Raw genomic sequence first — 17348 nt, forward strand, 5'->3', positions numbered from 1 at the left:
ACAATTTAGCCATTGCATCATGTCTGCAATGCATCCAGGCTCCACCTGGTCAACATCTGTTTTCTACTACAGTTCTTACATCTCTAAATAGACGTAGAAAGGCATCCTCCACTATCACATACCAGGACTGCATCTCCTGGGTTATTTTTAAATGCCTCATGCTCTTTAATTAAGTGGTATTCTAACTTCTGAGATAGCTTTTTCATTGCTCCGTGTTTAGCATCCATCAAATTGAGTTATTTTCTTTGTTTAGTCCTCTAAGAAATCTTGAACCTGGGATTTGACATGGAAACAGTAACATTAGAGTACAACAAAGAGAAGAGTTGGTATTTGTGAGCCAGTTTGATAACTGCAGGGACCACGCTGTCTTTCTTTGCCGTTCTTTAGTGTGAAAAATATTTATAAGGTTACCTATTTTTTACAAACTAAAAATATCACACAGTTCGTTTCTGTATGTGTTTTCTGAAAAGTTACGGGAGTTACAAAAATACCAATGCCTTACTTCTTACCCAACTTCAGAACTGGTCTGGGTATTTTGTTTACTCGGTTTCTACTTGTACTACTCTTTGTGTCTCAGGTGGGTATATTTAAGTGAATTCTGTTGTGCTTAATCATGCTGAATCACTCTGAATAAAAAGTACTTATGGACTTCTGAAACATGTGTCTAGTTTCAACGTAAATAGCTGATTGAGCCAAACACCAAACTGATAAAGCAGCATCAAGTCTTAGAAAAAACACTCAATAATTTATGTATTGATGTGTATGTTCTAGAATTTGTTATTTTTAAATTAAGGTGTACATAACAGAACTTAAGGTTAGAAATCAAATAATGCAGACTGAGAAGACTTGGAGAGCCTTTCAGGTACTAAATAAATTGCAAATGTGTTTATTCTCCCTGTCATTCTTACACCTGGGAGTGTGCAGAAGAAGAAATTGGAAAAGTATGGGTTTTTATACTTAACTGGGAAAAAACCAAAACCAAACAAAAAACAGACCAAAAAGCCTGCAAGCACATAATCTTTAACTTCTCCTAGACATTTTCACCTCTATGAACGTATGCCACGATAGGAAGCAGAAATTCTTTTGTTTCAATTAAAAAGTTACATGCAAGATTTTTATTTTAATCATGTATCTACTTGCCATGAAGACATGCTGTATCAAGTAGCCTATATTCACAACAAAATCACTTGCTTTATCAAAAAGCTAGTGGCTTAAATATATATATATTTCTCTCAAAGGAAAAAGAAGGAGAACTAGAGAGAGAAATGGGCAACTCTTGTACCTAAATGGTATCTTTGAGACATATTACCAATGTGCAGGATTTCATTCTAAATTATTTTATGCAGACTATTACTTAATTTTAATTACTTATTTTGTTGCATTTGTAGAAGTCCAATACGTTTATTAACCCACATTTTACCAGTTTGGTGCTTTAATCATTTACATAAATGGAAAGTACAACACTGTATTGGCACGCTGCCATTTATAAACTCAACTTCACATTCCAGAAGTGTGAAAGAGCCCTGGAATACACCTGCTGACAGCAAAAGTTAAAACAATCTCCTTAGAATCTAAACATGAATAATAATTTTGTTGAATACCCTACAAACAAAAGGCACAGTTAAACTATTTTTTGACACTACTCACAGTCTCTTCTTATCTATCACTCGCTTAACTCGGATCGCTCTTTGCTCAGAATACAGCTTACACACTCCTGTTCAAGACAGCAGTAAACAGAACATCAGGTTAGAAGAGCATGATTTCTTTCTTGGAAAATACAATAGTTCATTTTAAACCATTCAAAATACTAAGTACTTTTTAAGTAATCTTCAATGAAGTCCAAGACAGCTGTTCTGTGCTCCTTTACCTGAGAAGACTGGACACCCTTGTGTGCTGAAATACAAAAGAAAGACATAACACAGCCTTTTAAATTTTTACTGAATTACACAGAGTTTGCATTGTCAGTTGATACACAAGTTATATAAAATGTTAATAGGCACTTGAATGTGTTATATATTAATATTTATTTGAAACAGCTATATTTAAATATAGGTTCCATAAAACGGCAAATCATCACAACAAAGCAAAAGCTGAAAACAACTAGTGTCTTACAATATTTATGTTATTGATCTGTTATATACGCCACTGAGTCATATTATCTCAATTAAATTTTTAAACAAGAATAGATGTCACCAAGCCAAGCCTGGCAAAACGGATCTAAGGATTTAGCTTGCTTAAAATATTAGTCTAACATTTTAAATTCTCCAGTGTATATGCTACGTGGAAAACACACAGAGCAAGTCAACTTAAAAATGCCAAAGCATAAGTTCTCTCTACAACTTCCATAAGACAGCATTGTAAAGGTATGATACCATACTCAAATTGTCAAAACCACTGTCACTTTACCAGTGCTCTGTAAAAGGTATTTAATTATCTCAAACTTGGAAATGTTATACTTGTAATACATGATGGGTGGACAGGCTAGAAAGAGACAACCATTGAGTTTACTAAGGTTTGGTTCAGGCCTCTGTGTCACAGTGCTAAATTAGTATTCACGTAGTAATTATTTCAGATTATCTTTGTTACACTTGCTAATTAGTGTATTTGAACACATAAATCAAATTCTATGCTCTGGCTTCTCCTTCCACTAACATTAAAGGTAATCAAGTACTGATCAGTCCATGGGATTACACAGATGCAAACAAAAGGCAATGAGACTTCACCAATCTCTCTCCAAAAGCATTTCAGATTCACCATCCAATATTCAGCATTATATTGGCCCTTATCAATAAGTAAGAAAAAACATTTAGGAGTTGCTCAGTTTACCTTCTGTTCTCAGCTGATGGATGGCATCGGCACACGTCCTCATAAATATCTGAGCATCTTGATCTATCTGATCCCGCTCTGTATCTGTCATCCTCACATACTCAGACATAATATGGCTGAGAAACAAGACAAACTGTCACTTAAGAAATCCCCAACACAATATCTACAAGTACACGCTTTAGACTTTCTTACCACTCATCGTCTCCACAGAAGCTTTTCTGTGACACTGATTTTCACAGAAAAATAAATAAAAAGTACGATAACCATCGCTGATAAAAATGCCACTTCTATAAAGCTGAGAGGTTTTAAAAAACATTTTTCACTAGTAAAAGATGTAGAAAAAGCAATATATCCCATAATCTTGTACGTAATCAAATACCGAGCAGATAAGGAGCAAATACAACTGGAAAACATATCATTACCATCAGTACTTATTCCAATGAAGTATATTTCAATTCTAAAAACATGAAAACAAGTATGATAAAGAAATAGGTCAAATGTTGAAAGAAGTACAAGAAATTGGAACTTATTTTACTTAAATATATGTTCTCATTATCTTGATTACTGAGCTTCATTTTTGAAGTAGTTATGCTGTGAAATCTGTGAATTCAAACCAGAGTAAAGAATAATATTGGAAAATAATGCACATTTTTAATATGAAATTGATTGTAAGGATTATTAAAAATGGTTCCCATTGTTTATTTCTATTTTAGATAATCCAGTATGTATTTAATATCGTCCAATAGGATTCATATATCTTTTTGTTACTAAATTAATAAAAATGGAGGCCTGCCTGTAAAATGTTAACACACTGTAGATAAGCACCAGAAAAGCATACTGGTATTGAACAGTGTTTCCACAGCCACAGATGATCAGGTGATAAAACTTTACTACAGCATCTTATCCTGCGATCACCTAGGGTTTCCTGATGATGCAGTCATCACAGCCTATTATATTTGCCTTTAAGAACAGGAAAGAAAACCTTAACCCATACCCTCATTTTTATTTAGATTTTTATTCATATGTGAAAATTTGCCCACTTGTTCAAGGTATGTATAATGCAACCGTATTAATGCAGGAATACAAGTAAAGTTTTAAGTGTCCTCTAATGTCCCTGAGTATTATATCAAAATGTTTTCATTCTTATCCCATGTGACTGGTTGCACATGAAAAAAACTAGCATATGGTTCATCTGGCTTGAAAATTAATTTCTGCGTACTGTCCAGCTATTATACAAGCACAGATTAGCCAGCGAAGAGTAAGGCAAACTAAGTAGAAGTAATATTCTATATTTTACTTGTTTGTTTCCAACGCAGTCATGTATTTGACATCTAAATATCTAAATTTCCCCTCTTGTTAAAACTATTCTAAATGTTATAAAATTATTAGTTACAATTTACAGAAAAGCAGCCAGCTATGGTGTTTCCATTTATATTTTACTAGCTGAGTTGCTCTCCTTTGGTCAGGACAGACGGGTTTCATAAACTTGTGGCAAAATCCGTATCGCCACTGTAATCAGTGGTCTACGCTGTAAGTGTAATTTGCTCTCTCTGAGAAAGCAGCTTCTGAATGATGAGAGGTTTGGAAGTGTCTGGTTTGAGAGCCATCTAATAGAAAAGCTTTCCACAGCTTGGTTAAGATGACATATTGATAGTTACCTATGCAATATAAGATAACTCACTGTTAAATGTATTAGGACAGACCTCTCCCTCACTCACTTTGCACAGCTTATATAGTTTGGGCTTTTTATTACTACTCTGTGGCCTCAGTAAATTCCCAGCAAATGTAAAGCCAGAAAATCCATTCTTACATGCAGCTCTGCAGAGGTCCAAGAGAAAGGGACCGCTAAGGTCATCCAGTATGGGATAATGTATAACATTGTTCAGCAAACCCCACCTAGAGAGTTACTTGAGCACATTAGGGCACGCAGGTTCAGACAGAAAATGAGGGTGTAGGAACAGCTTCATGATGGTCCCTTGATGAAGAAAAAAAATCTCCACTGTTCTATTTCAGATTACGATAATAAGTTCTGGCTGTTCTACTGCTGAACAGCGTATGAACTTCTTGTCTTTATACATCTAGGTTCTTGTATCCTGCCCAGCTTTGTGGTATTTGCAGAGTTCTATACTTTCCACACACTTTTTAACATTACAAGGTAAAATAAAGATTACAAAATGCAAACCAGAATTTCTTTTAAATCAGACTTGGAAATACATATGAAAAAATTTGCCTCGGGTATTCTTTATTTGTTACTAACACTGTAGCTAGTAGTAATATAGTGATATTCTGAGGATAATTGTAACAGCTTTAACATTGCGAAACAACTTGTTTGGTTACTTTTCATAGTTACTAAAACAAAAGTATGGTAGATCAAATTCTTAAAAAGCAGTTTCACAGCCTCAAAGGTAGCAAAATGCAGCTTTATCCAGTAAAAAATAAATAGAATACTTTTCCTTTTATAACTGCTTGCAGCTTGCATAGTGTCTGGTACCAGTGCTTTTGAATAAGGGCTGGTCAGGCCACTGGGAAGCAAGGACACCAAAACCCAGTCTCCTTGGGGAGGCAAGAATGGGGTCACACAATCACATCCCATCCTCTCAAAACACATATGGCATCCACTACGATCAACAGGGTACTGAAGTCCCCATTGCTCTTGCCAGTAAAGCTACACAGGTAGATTATACTGAAAAATCCATCTAATCACCGTCCTCTAGCATTACTGTAAAAAGAACCAATCATCTAAAAACAACAAGCCAAGGAAAAACAAGCACACACACACACAAAATCCACCTGAACAAAAAAATCCAGCTGTGTTCTGTATGTCAGAGATACAAATACTTGCTCAGAAGTGCAGTGGCAGTACCACAGCAATGGGCTGATAGATCATTAAATCAAGAACAGTCAAATGAACCAGGTTTTTGAGAAGCAATCAGAAGAATTAGCCAAGATACGCACTGGCTAATGCATATAGATAAAGAAGGCAGAAAAGGGGAAAAGAAATTCTTCTAGATTTTTATCCTAATCAATAGGTAAAACCTTCCTGAGAAACGTGGGCTGGAAGGCAACTTGGGTTGTGATGTTTAAGAATGTGAGTGAAGAGTAAGATAAAGACAGTGGCCATCAAGTAGGCAGACTTCAATAGTCTAGGAAAATTAGTAGGTTAAATTGCACAGAAAAGGGGAAACCCAAAAAGGAACAGAAAAGAATACCTGTGATTCTATGTGAATGTATAGAAATGTATATATAGAAATGACATTATCATAGTTTCCAATTCTGCCCTTGATGACAGGGAAGAACAGGCAATGCAGTAAGAGATCAACTCAGCTACTCCGCAAGCTCTTCACTGAGCTCAAATGCAAAAAGCAGAATACAGAAAGTGCAAATTAGGTTTGATTGCTACTGACGAGTCTAAAGGAACACAGCATGTAGGGACACGATCAGAAAAAGAGGTCGAGCGCAGGATGAGAACTGACAAGGGATGCCAATGACAACGAGAGATTAGTCTGCAAATATTAGTACGAGAAACACCCAAAATAGGAAATGCACCAAATGAGAGGATGTATCCTCAGTGCCAAGAACTAGGAGGGAATAAGTGAGCGCTAGGTTGATGAAAAGATGAAGTGCAGTAATTAACTTTAAAAAACAGCATTAAGAAAAAAAAAAGAAAGCAGAGGACTCAGCCTAGGAAAATATAGAAACAAATAGTCAAACAATTTTTAAGCACTTAGGAAAGAACAAAAAGACAACCAGTAGCCAAGATGTATCAAGAATAAGTCATATGCAGTGTAATTTACTTCTGGGATGCAGTAACAGGTCTTATGGATGGATGAAAAGCAATCATGGCTATTTATCTTCTCTTTAGTGTGGCTTTTGTTACCATCTCACACAACATTCTCATAAGCTACCAGCAAATAAATGAGTTAGAAGAAACAGACATCATATGGATGTGAAACTGTTTGAAAAGCTGAACTTGGAGTAGTTATATACCAAAACAGAGGGACACACCAAGTTGTGTTCCACAAGGGTTTGTCCTGCATCCGCTGCAATTTAATACTTTCATTAACAACTCAGCAGAATGGACTATATACTTATTAAATTTGCAGAGGCATAAAGCTAAGCAAATTAAATCTGTACCAAGAGAACAAGACTTCAATTCAAAACAATCCTGCCAACTTGGAGAAACGACATGAAGAATTTGAATAAGGAATGGACAGAGGCTCTTTGTTACAGCAGGAACAATTATCTGAACCCACAGAGAATGGGGAACAACTAATTAGGGAACAGTTCTTCAGAAAGTCATCTGGGATCATACTGGATCATAAACTAAACATAACAACAACATGTTGTTGCATAAAAAGTCATCATTACAATGGGATGCATAAATGCAGTATAATTTATTACAAATGAAAGGTAATCTCTCTGCTACCCTTAGTTTTGGGCAGGGCTTCAGCTGGAGCTCTGTTTCATTTTAACACCTCACTGCAACACCAAGTGGGACGGTGCCCAAAGGTGAGGGAAACGTACGATCAAAGGTCAAAGAAAACATGTATGAAAACCCAAATACATTGTAATTGTTGATTCTTGAAGAGACTGAGGAGAAACCAAAATATGTTAGTGTAAAAAAAAATTTTAAAAAAATTGTAGCATGGATAAGGAAACAGGAAAAAGCAGAGGGAGGATATGGAATCTCCACTGAAATAAATATTTAAAAGCAAGCAAAACATGGTGGTCGAATGACCTATTCTTTTTTTTTTTTAACATGTCAGCCGTGCTCCTTCCAGCCTGTCGTTTCCATGATCCTGTTTTGCTGGCAAAGCACAAGGAACCAGAGCTGATGGAGGCATTGCACCAGCTTTTGGAATTAGTGACTCTTTCTGTGGGTGTATAAAATATTTTCTGCTTACTGATTCAATAAAGGCATCAAATCAAGCAGAAAAACTTGATTTTCCTCCAACAATGTATTACAAAAGAGAGAGAAGTAAGAAGCTAAAATAAACCAGTTCTAAAATACTGACACATACTGTTTTAGTGGAAATATGTCCAATTTACCATGTGTACCATTGCCTTACAAATATATACATAGAAGATCACACACACGTGTGTAGGCATATGCACATATGTACACGTATGTATAACCTTAGTTGTACGTATAGCCAACATTTTTAAACTTCTTCCCCTTGGGCATCCAGTATGTTTTACATTGTTTTATTTCTTATTCAACTACTAAACTTAAACATTACTTACTATGTTTTGTGCATTTTAATTCACTGCTTTTTTTTCATCCAAATGCCGTCTGACATAAATCAAAGGTAAAAACTTGTCTACTCAAATGACAAAACATTCCACAGCATATTTAAAACTTTTTTTTTTCTTTTTAAACTCTGTGTGGAAGCTTCAGCTACTAGAACAGGCAGCAGAGACATACCTGAATTAACATTTTCAGTTTTGTAAAATATTGCTGAGAAATTCCAGAATGCTGCTACAAAGAATTACTATTTCTAAAACAGTACAGAATATAGTACAAACAAAAAAATAAGATAAATAATTTAAAAGTAATTCCCTGGATTCCCTGGAGAACTGGCAAATACTACATACTCCTCCATGAAGAAAGTCCTTACAGATAATCTTCATGTTTCACTGTCTTAGTATAACAAACCAAGCCCTGCTTCTTGTAAAAACACAATTAAGTTAAGACAAGAAAGCAGTCTGGCACTGTATGGGAGCCAGTAAGACGCTATTTTTGGAGTTCTTGAAAGGCTACTTCTTTTGTTTTATTGGTTAATCCAATGGAACACTCTCCATAAAACACGGGGTAAGCATTCAATGATTTTTCTGTTGGGTGGCAAACATGTAACTGATTTGTTGCTTTTGTTTGTTTGTTTCAGCTTTACTAGGGAGATAAATGCTTGGGCAAGAGGCATAATTACTGGGCACAAACATAATATTTCAAAACAGAAAGATAATTTATTACAATTACAATTAATCTTCTTTCCAAAGGTTACTGGAGAGAGACTGCAGTTACCAACATCACAGGTGACAGCTCAGAGACAGCCACTGTCAGCAGGAACACGGATGACACGACATCCCATGATTTAGCTACACATTTCTTACAAAATACCCTGCCACTGAATGTGTTCACTGATCATGAGTACGATACCCAAAGGGTTTCGTTAGGTTTGAAATGTGTACATGAAGCCAACGAGAAAATACTTCAAATTATTCATTACTTTTCTTCAAGATAAGGCTCTAACATTACATAAAAGCAATGGCACGCATGAAGTTATTGGTCCTTCCCTTAGGAGGTGTAGCCAATAATAACATGAGTCACTCATAGTCTTTGCTACTCATTCAGTGTTTTCATTAGTAACTATTTTTCCTATAACTGTGTGTTGTAGTGAAAGCCCAAGTTTTCAAAATTACTGCCACAGATTTTAAGATTAATACAACCCCATTTTTAAGCCAAATGACAAGAAATAACCATACATTTGGAAAGAAGTTTGAATGAGGAGCTTCTATACGTGTCTCTCTGTAAACGAGAACCTTCGAACAGGCCAGTCTGAAGTTTCCTTCCATCGTAAGCCACAGCTCAGGTTCCACTAAAACTCTCAGAAGTTCAATGCAGAGGAGGGAATCACGGCATAAGGATAAGAAACAGGCAGGAGGTGAAAACAGAAAAGTTCCTTATTACAAAAAGCTGAAAACCAAGATGTAAGGGAAAGCAGACAAATCCTGATAAACAGAAGAGGATAAAGGCACAATGGCTTCTAAGTCAGCAAGCTTAGGTCAATGCATCACTAGTTTCATGTGTTTTGCCATTCACATATTTTATAGTTAACAGTCAAATCAAGAAAACGGAAAGAGAATAAGCAGTTACTAATTCTTGAGCTTTTTGGACTCAACTTTGATATTTCAGTTAAATATTTAAAGTTTGATAAAATGGATCAGGGCCTTAGTTTCAATTAACTCTTCTTCCTGTTCTCTTCCTCAGTGCTAAAAATCGTTCTCTAAAAATGAATTCAATACATCCCCTCTGTAGCAAGATATTTTACATATGCCCAAAATAAAAACTCTCTTACTAAAGAATGTATGATTTGCAAAGGTAAGGTCAAAGAAGCAACCAAGAACCTGGATATAACACATTATGAAGAGGTTTTACAGCGCATACAATAATTCAACTTGGTAAATCAAAAGCTGAATTTCACCAACACATTGTGCTATAGTTGAAAACCAAATAGGATTAACAAAATACAAGGTAGTCAAATTTCATTAACAAAATTAAATCTCCTACATAAATTCCATCACAGCCTTTTAGCATTAAATTGTTTAAAAATTTTCCCCATAGCTTAAGTATCGAAAACTGCTGTCTTGAATGAGTGAGGCATTTGCTAGGACTATGGGACTGGCAGCATGGATGCTACAGTCCGCTTTGCATCCACAAAGCAGCATAAGCAACCTAGGATGGAATTTGACAGTACTATCTATATTAAGTTTGACCGTTAAGGACAGGATCAACTGCAACCACAGAAGTGATTTGGAGGATTATTTTATGGTTTAATAAAGGAAATGACACTTCTTTTTCCTCTCCTTAGATAATACCTGAGGTGAGGTGAGGTGAAAATCACTGAGAATTATCATGATAACTGGTTAAAAGAGAGTTTACAAAAAGAACATTAAAAACTTTTAGAAATCAAAATAACTTGGACAAATTTTTACTCCTCTTACCACTGCAATTTTATGCAGACTACGGTTACTAAAATACAAATAGTACCCAGAACTTAACCACTACTGACTGACTGCTCTTGCTGCATTTAATTGCAGTTTCTCAGCTTATGCATTCACAAAGTTTTCACACATTAAACCCAGTTATTTCAGTATTAAATTGGTAGCTCCACCTAGTGTTGTTCATGACCTGTTCCAACAGGAATTGAAAAGCCGAGAGCTGGTCAGAGCATGTAGCTGTGTGCTACTTCTGCCTGGAAAAGCAGTTACTCATACACCTTGCACAAAGAACTGACACCCACAACCCCAAAGCTTCCTTTTCACTGGCACTGACTACGAATAACTCTCATGGCCTTACACTTGCAAAACGTGCCAAATTTTTTTTCCGTTTTGTTCATTTTTGAAACAATTAAATACTGCTTTTAAAATCTCAGGGAGACAAAAAATGGTGCCAGATATCTTCTGGGACCTTATTTAGGGACACGTTTTGATATCACTGATTGTATAGTATTGCTATTGCTGCGACAGACCCTTTCAGGCCTAGAAGTTGTTCCTCCAGGATGGACAGAGCCTGAGGAGCAGGAGACAGCTCATCTGTTCCTATTGTCATCTCCTGTGGGACAGATAGCTCTCTGGATGTTGCTCCTATTGGTACCCACAAAGACTTTTCGAGACAGGTATTAAATTGACTTGGGACTCAGTATCTTCAACCCTAGATGACTTCAGACTGTATTTTTCTCTACCTCGATTGCAGCAACAGCCGGGTTGTAGCTGGGGTTGTGGCAGAAGCGGAATGCAGACAGGGCTGGCTCACCCCGTGCAATACTGTGGTTATGTTGAGGGACTGCAGAAATACAACACAGGAAATGGTGAAGTTTCAGAAGATCCTTTAAAAGGGCAAGCTCACCTACACTGTTTCATTTGGATATACCCACTCCCAAAAAAAACCCCAACCAGCTAGGCTGTGCACAACTCAGATCATGGTGAAAAAAAGAACACATTTACTTGTTTTAAGTGACATTTTCCCTGCCAAGAAGGGCATTGCCTCATTGATCCACTTTGTCACCTGAAGAACAGCTTCCTGACGCTCTCTTTAAAGAGCTTGCACCCTACAATCTGGAAACTGCACTTGGTAGAAATTCATTTGTTTCTTTATAGAAGGTGCATGCCAGTTCCTTAAGGCATTCCAATGTGGAGGTGTTAATTCTGTATTGCATTTACAGTACATTCTTCCAACTTCACATCTGGTTGGAATTTTGAAAGTTTTGGTTTTGAACCACAAATTTCAAAGCAAAGTGGAGTCCCAGAAGCACAGAGAACATCTCTTCGCTATGCATAACTAGGGTGGCAGATGATCCTGATTTAAACAATGGCGTGACAAAGGCATTGCAATTTTGGTGAGCGTTTTTCCGCAGAAAAATGTATTTCCCCCAAAACCAGCATTCACTGTATGTTACAATGCATTTTTTCATCTTAGCCATAGCTATAGGCTGAGAAGGAAGGAAATTCATTAGCTGTTGCGGGGTCCGCACTACAAAGACATGCAGAGGATACTTAATTTTTCAAATAAATATTTACAGCAGTTCTAAATGTGTCACAAACCCTTATCTGCAACACAAAATAAAGCAGTGGTTAGTTCAGCTGGAACTGTTAAACTTCATTTTACAATGCCAAAGTTAGTTAAATGGAGATACCTATACCTATGAAGTATTTTCTATTTCTGGAGTGAAATGTTGTGTAAGCTATTAATATGACTACTAATGAAACAAGAATTTCATTTAAAAAAAAAAAGTTTTCAGTTTCTCAAATGATATGATTATTTGTACTCAGTTCACCGAAATACCAGTTGCAGTAACATTTAAATCTTAGGACAACTTGATTTAGTAATTCATTAAGAATGCTACAGCCACAGACCACAAGATACCCTTTTGCTCTTTTCTTATTAACAAACATCAACCTGTAAACTTGTTTCTTACTCTTCTAAAAATCCTGCTACTGAAGCTATCAGCAAGTAAGCACATACAGCAGTTTTGAATGTTCCCTAACAACCGAAAAGAATCACAAGTTTCTCCACGCAAAAATAAATACCAGAACTGAAACCTAACGTTTTTGTCACAGAAAAGCTGCTGTCCCCTGCCACCATGTTCTCAACAGTGTCTTTCTCACTTGGGATTCACATTCCAGAGTCTGAAGAGTTCACACCATTCTCCTCCAGCACCTGCTGATGCTACTGACCGTATCCTTCGTGATAGTTTAGCGTCAGAGTGAAAGGGACAACCTGGATCACTAAATCTTGTCTGCCCTGACATCTCCAGAACCACTTCAGAAACCTACTCTGCAGGTCCTTAAAAGGTGGTGGACTTAGACCGCCAGGTTGTTTGAGAACTCAATCCTAAGAACCAAAAATCTTCTACAATTCTGAGTCTCATTTTCTTCTTGTGATAGCACTATTATTTGTCTTAAGTAGCTTACAGTAAGCCAATTAATATGCAACCTACATTTTTATTTTTAGTCATTATGCCTATAGATTTTTAGACAGTTCACTTTATAAAACCTGAAAACAAATGAATCTATTTAAACACAACTTACCTGTAAGCATTAATGTAATCCTTTCTGTGTTGCAGAAGAAAATCTTTCAGCTTTCCAATATGAGAAATCTAAATGAATAGAAATCATAATTGAATTTCGATCAGGTAACTGATTACTTTAAATATAAAAGTTCAGTATTTCACACTTCAAACATGAACTAGTAAAATTATTTATTCTGTAATTAAATAGAATCATAAAATTTACTCTTTTATAGTAGAATTTTCACATTTTGCAAGCAGTCGATACCTAACCATCACCTAAAAAAGATCTGTTTTATGAAAACAGAACTCAGAGACAAGTAGTAAAAATACATTTTCTATCCAAAACCCATAAACTAAGTACTAAACATTACTAAACACTAAATATAACTACAATATTAAACACTGAAAATATCCAACATGAAAATATTGACACGAAACATTATCTAAACCAGCAATCGAGACCTTTACACACATTTCAGAAAATAAAGTCATTTTCAAAGATAATGCAAGAAAGTTTTAAACATTTCATTGATAAGGCACAATACAATACTTAGGTTGAGTTATCAGAACATGTAGAACAAGACACTGTCCCTCACCTTTCTATTTTTGCAGTAATACAGTGACCATTTTGTGCCTTAACTGAAGTAGTATCCCTGTCATCTGACAATCATTAGTAAGATCTGCCAGAGGATACATCCCTATCAGATTTCTATTTCTGGAATTCTACTTCACCATGGATACACCTTGTTATAAATCCACTTGATTTTCTTTATTAAAAGACTTTACAAAGATCTATTGAAAAGATGAAAAACTACTAAAAATCTGAAAGAACTTTTGCAAACTTTATTCTGATTTAAAAGATTTGGTGTAGCATAAGATACTGTCAATTCTAGAGATTAGAGCAACTACAGAAATCTAGTTTAATTGGTCATAGAAATGAGATGACTACCAATATGAATTCCTCTGTCGGTCTTGAAGGAGACATCATAGGGGGAGGGAGAGGGAGGAGAATTATATACATTAGTGGTATATATTTTCAAGGAGGAGTCAGGGGGACTGTTCTAAAGCACATTATCAAATGCTCATTAATAATTCAGTGTGAAAACATTATGCAAGGAATTTTACAAAACAGCAGCTGTTTCAGTTTACAAATAAAATAAGTGTAGTTTACTCGTTTATCTGGGAAAAAAGCATAAGAGCTGTTCAGGTCTTAAAATCCTATTTTCATGCAAATGTTCCTTGTAATTAAACAAACAAAAAAAAACACAGAAAAAGAACACGGAATAGTTTGGATAAATAGAAGATTAATTTCCCCAATTTTTTTTTTCAAAAGATCAGCAGCTTTTTGAGAAAAGAGGAAAAAAATTACTTATTAAGACCACAGTGATTTGTAAAACTAAAAATAAGTGTTTCCTTGTGCAAATAAATATGCATACACTTCTCTATTATTATTTGCTACATTTCATTTTTACTACAACTCATCGTATTGGAAAAGAATTTTCCCAGTTTTCATGTTTAAAGTTTTCCATGTGTTTAACAGCACCAGCAATTTCACTCCATTCATAGCAAACTGAGTTCTGTTAGTACCTCTGGTAGATCTGAAGTTTCCTAAAGTGTGTTAGCCCCATCATAAGCAATAAGAAGGGAAATACTGAAATTACTACAAGATCAACGAAGGACAAAGAACTCTAACTAAGCCATTCTACAGATGTTCCTTCTCATCGCCACTAGAACTTATTTTTTGAATACTAGTCTCTTTCTCAGCTCAGACTTGGTATTGTTGTGAAATTTGCTGAATAGGTAAATTAAGCTTGACTATGAAAGCAAAACATTTTAAACAGCCATACAGTGTTTCAGTAGAACAATAATACTTAATAGGCAGAAAGAAAGAACTACAGAGGACAAAGAGTAGAAATGTAAAATAAGAAAGAGATTTTCAAACATTTACATTAATATGTGAACACACACTGAAGTAGAAAAGATATTAGCAAAATTTTATAAGTAATAAATCTTAATATTATTGCAATAGCTACAATTAGAGGTGATTAACAAGCAGAAAGAATCAGAATGACAAGCAAGAACACTGTCTTACAGTAATTAATTCATCTAGTCACAAAGAGCATTCTATTTAGGTTAAAATTGTCATCATGTGTTTGAATTGCACTGACCCCACTTTGCCTCTCCTTCATTTGTATAGCTATTTTCATGAATTTAGAATGACACCATTATGCTCATACTTGCATCAAGCTCTTAGTTCCCAAGATTTGCATCAGAAGTGAGTCTTCTTTTTCTGTTTTCCCTCAAATTCTAACAGCATCTTCTGGGATCCTGCACTGCTGCTGTTTCTCTTTTGCCTTTTCTTACCATGTACAACTGGCAGAGTTTTTAATTCCTTATTACCATATCAAGAAAATTAAACAATTTTATGAAAAAGGTCTCACTGGCATTAAAGGGAATGTGAGTTTTATCCAAAAACATAAGATTTTTTTTTTTTTTTGTAATGGAGGGTACAATGCTTAATCATCTGCAGACACAAAATATCCCTGATTATACAGATATAAATCTTGACAATATCTCCAGGGTTATCAACTTACAATTAACCTGGGGTTATCAGACGCACACCATACACTCTTTACAAAGTTATCAAACTCCAGCCTGAAAGTAATAAAGCATCTTCCTATTTCAACGGAATGGCTTTATTAGAGTCCTACTGCTCTTATTATGAATAAGAACCATCAAATTTCCAGGTTTACTGATTATCAGCTTCTATCCATCTGTTCTTGCTTCAAAACAGTCTTCTCCCTTAAAAGCTCTGCTTCCCTGCCCATGTGTTTGAGTTTACTGTCAATAATCCGATCTCCCTTGAACTTCTCTAGCCCCAGACGAACAACCCCAAACTTTTAGATTCTTCTCACTGGACAGTTCTGAAGTTGCCCATAACTTTCCTCTGCATTTGCTCCAGTTTGTATCCATCCTCGTCCAATGCAGGTGACTAGATGGGCATTCCCTACTGTTAATGACTTTATAACTCAGCTAAATATAGATTTTCTTCCATCGTTTTCATGGATTAGTTTCTAGCTCATTCTTTTTTTTAGTCTCCAAATGCATATTCTACTGCTGAACTTCTTTCTTCTCCCCACAACTCCAGACTCCAGAGTAATTCATCGCTTGCTGTAGCATATTGTGCTCCTCCCCCTCCTCCCTCTCAGCATTCCCTCATCAGTAAATTTTACTTATTCATCTTATTTTTTGCATTCCCCCAAAATAAGAACAGTACTAAACAAGAAGAGTTTTAAAATCAATCCCAGAGTAATTCCACTATTAATCTCTCTTCAGCCCAATACTTCTTTCACACAGAAGCATTGCTTCTGATCGTTTATCTTATTCAGTTACTATTTTCTCTGCTAATTTCCTCTAAACTTCCTATTAGCCCTTTATCAGACACTTTACCATCAGACATCAGCTCTTCCTAATGAAGGAAAAGCAGGTTTTCTCAAAGCATCGAGTTGGTTGGTGACATCCTACTTTTAGTAAGATAGCAAATTATACTGCATTGTATCTTACCTTCTTTTTATCTTTTTCCCCTCAAAATCTTTTCTGAAGCCTGGACCACTTCTGGGTCAGGCCCTGCTGATGCCATTATTAATTTCCTTCTGCTGACTTAATTATAGGCGCCAAATTTGTTGCCTTCTGATCAAATGGTACCATCTTCAATGTATTGTCATTAAAATTAGCTGCCTTCAGAAGCTGGGATTTCTCAGATCCACTGTGTCTGAACTCAAGCCAGTGATAACCTGATAATCACAATCTGACTGCATTAAAATTCTCAGATTTTGTACAATTTCCAATTCCATGCTCTGGTTTCCAGTATATCTCGTGCTTTTACCCTGCTGGTCCATGGCTTTTTTCTTATTAATGTAGCCTGTATACCATGCCTAAACTATTATTGATCTTCAATCCAGCTGCATGACAAATCCTCTTGTTTGCTAATTCCCTTTTTATTTACACAGCTAAAGAATGTTTTAACTTCGAGGGGTTTTAATATCATTAGTTAACTCATAAATTTTGTCAAACGTGACCTTATTTCTATTAACAAAAAGCAACAGTTTTCTTGGCCAGTCAGTCTCTCTTTGTCTCTCCTCCCCTGCTTCATGTTGTCCCTGGGCTAATTTTTTGTATCTTTTCTAATTAATCCTTCGAGTAGATCTAGAACAATTTTAAAACCCACTTGCA

At 35.7% G+C, this 17348-nt stretch overlaps 1 protein-coding gene across 1 annotated transcript in view; it reads right to left on the reverse strand.

Moving 5' to 3' along the window:
* The window catches only part of STX18 (syntaxin 18), a 68979-nt gene that overhangs the window by 19695 nt on the left and 31936 nt on the right, over positions 1-17348 (reverse strand). Inside the window, exons 2-5 of the mRNA XM_065633356.1 lie at positions 13135-13202; positions 2827-2942; positions 1816-1893; positions 1648-1714 (exon numbers count right to left, since the gene is read on the reverse strand). Coding sequence (XP_065489428.1) covers positions 1648-1714; positions 1816-1893; positions 2827-2942; positions 13135-13202 — 329 coding nt within the window. The remainder of the gene's footprint in view (positions 1-1647; positions 1715-1815; positions 1894-2826; positions 2943-13134; positions 13203-17348) is intronic.

Source organism: Caloenas nicobarica, chromosome 4 (genome assembly GCF_036013445.1).
Source record: "Caloenas nicobarica isolate bCalNic1 chromosome 4, bCalNic1.hap1, whole genome shotgun sequence".
Classification (NCBI taxonomy): domain Eukaryota; kingdom Metazoa; phylum Chordata; class Aves; order Columbiformes; family Columbidae; genus Caloenas; species Caloenas nicobarica.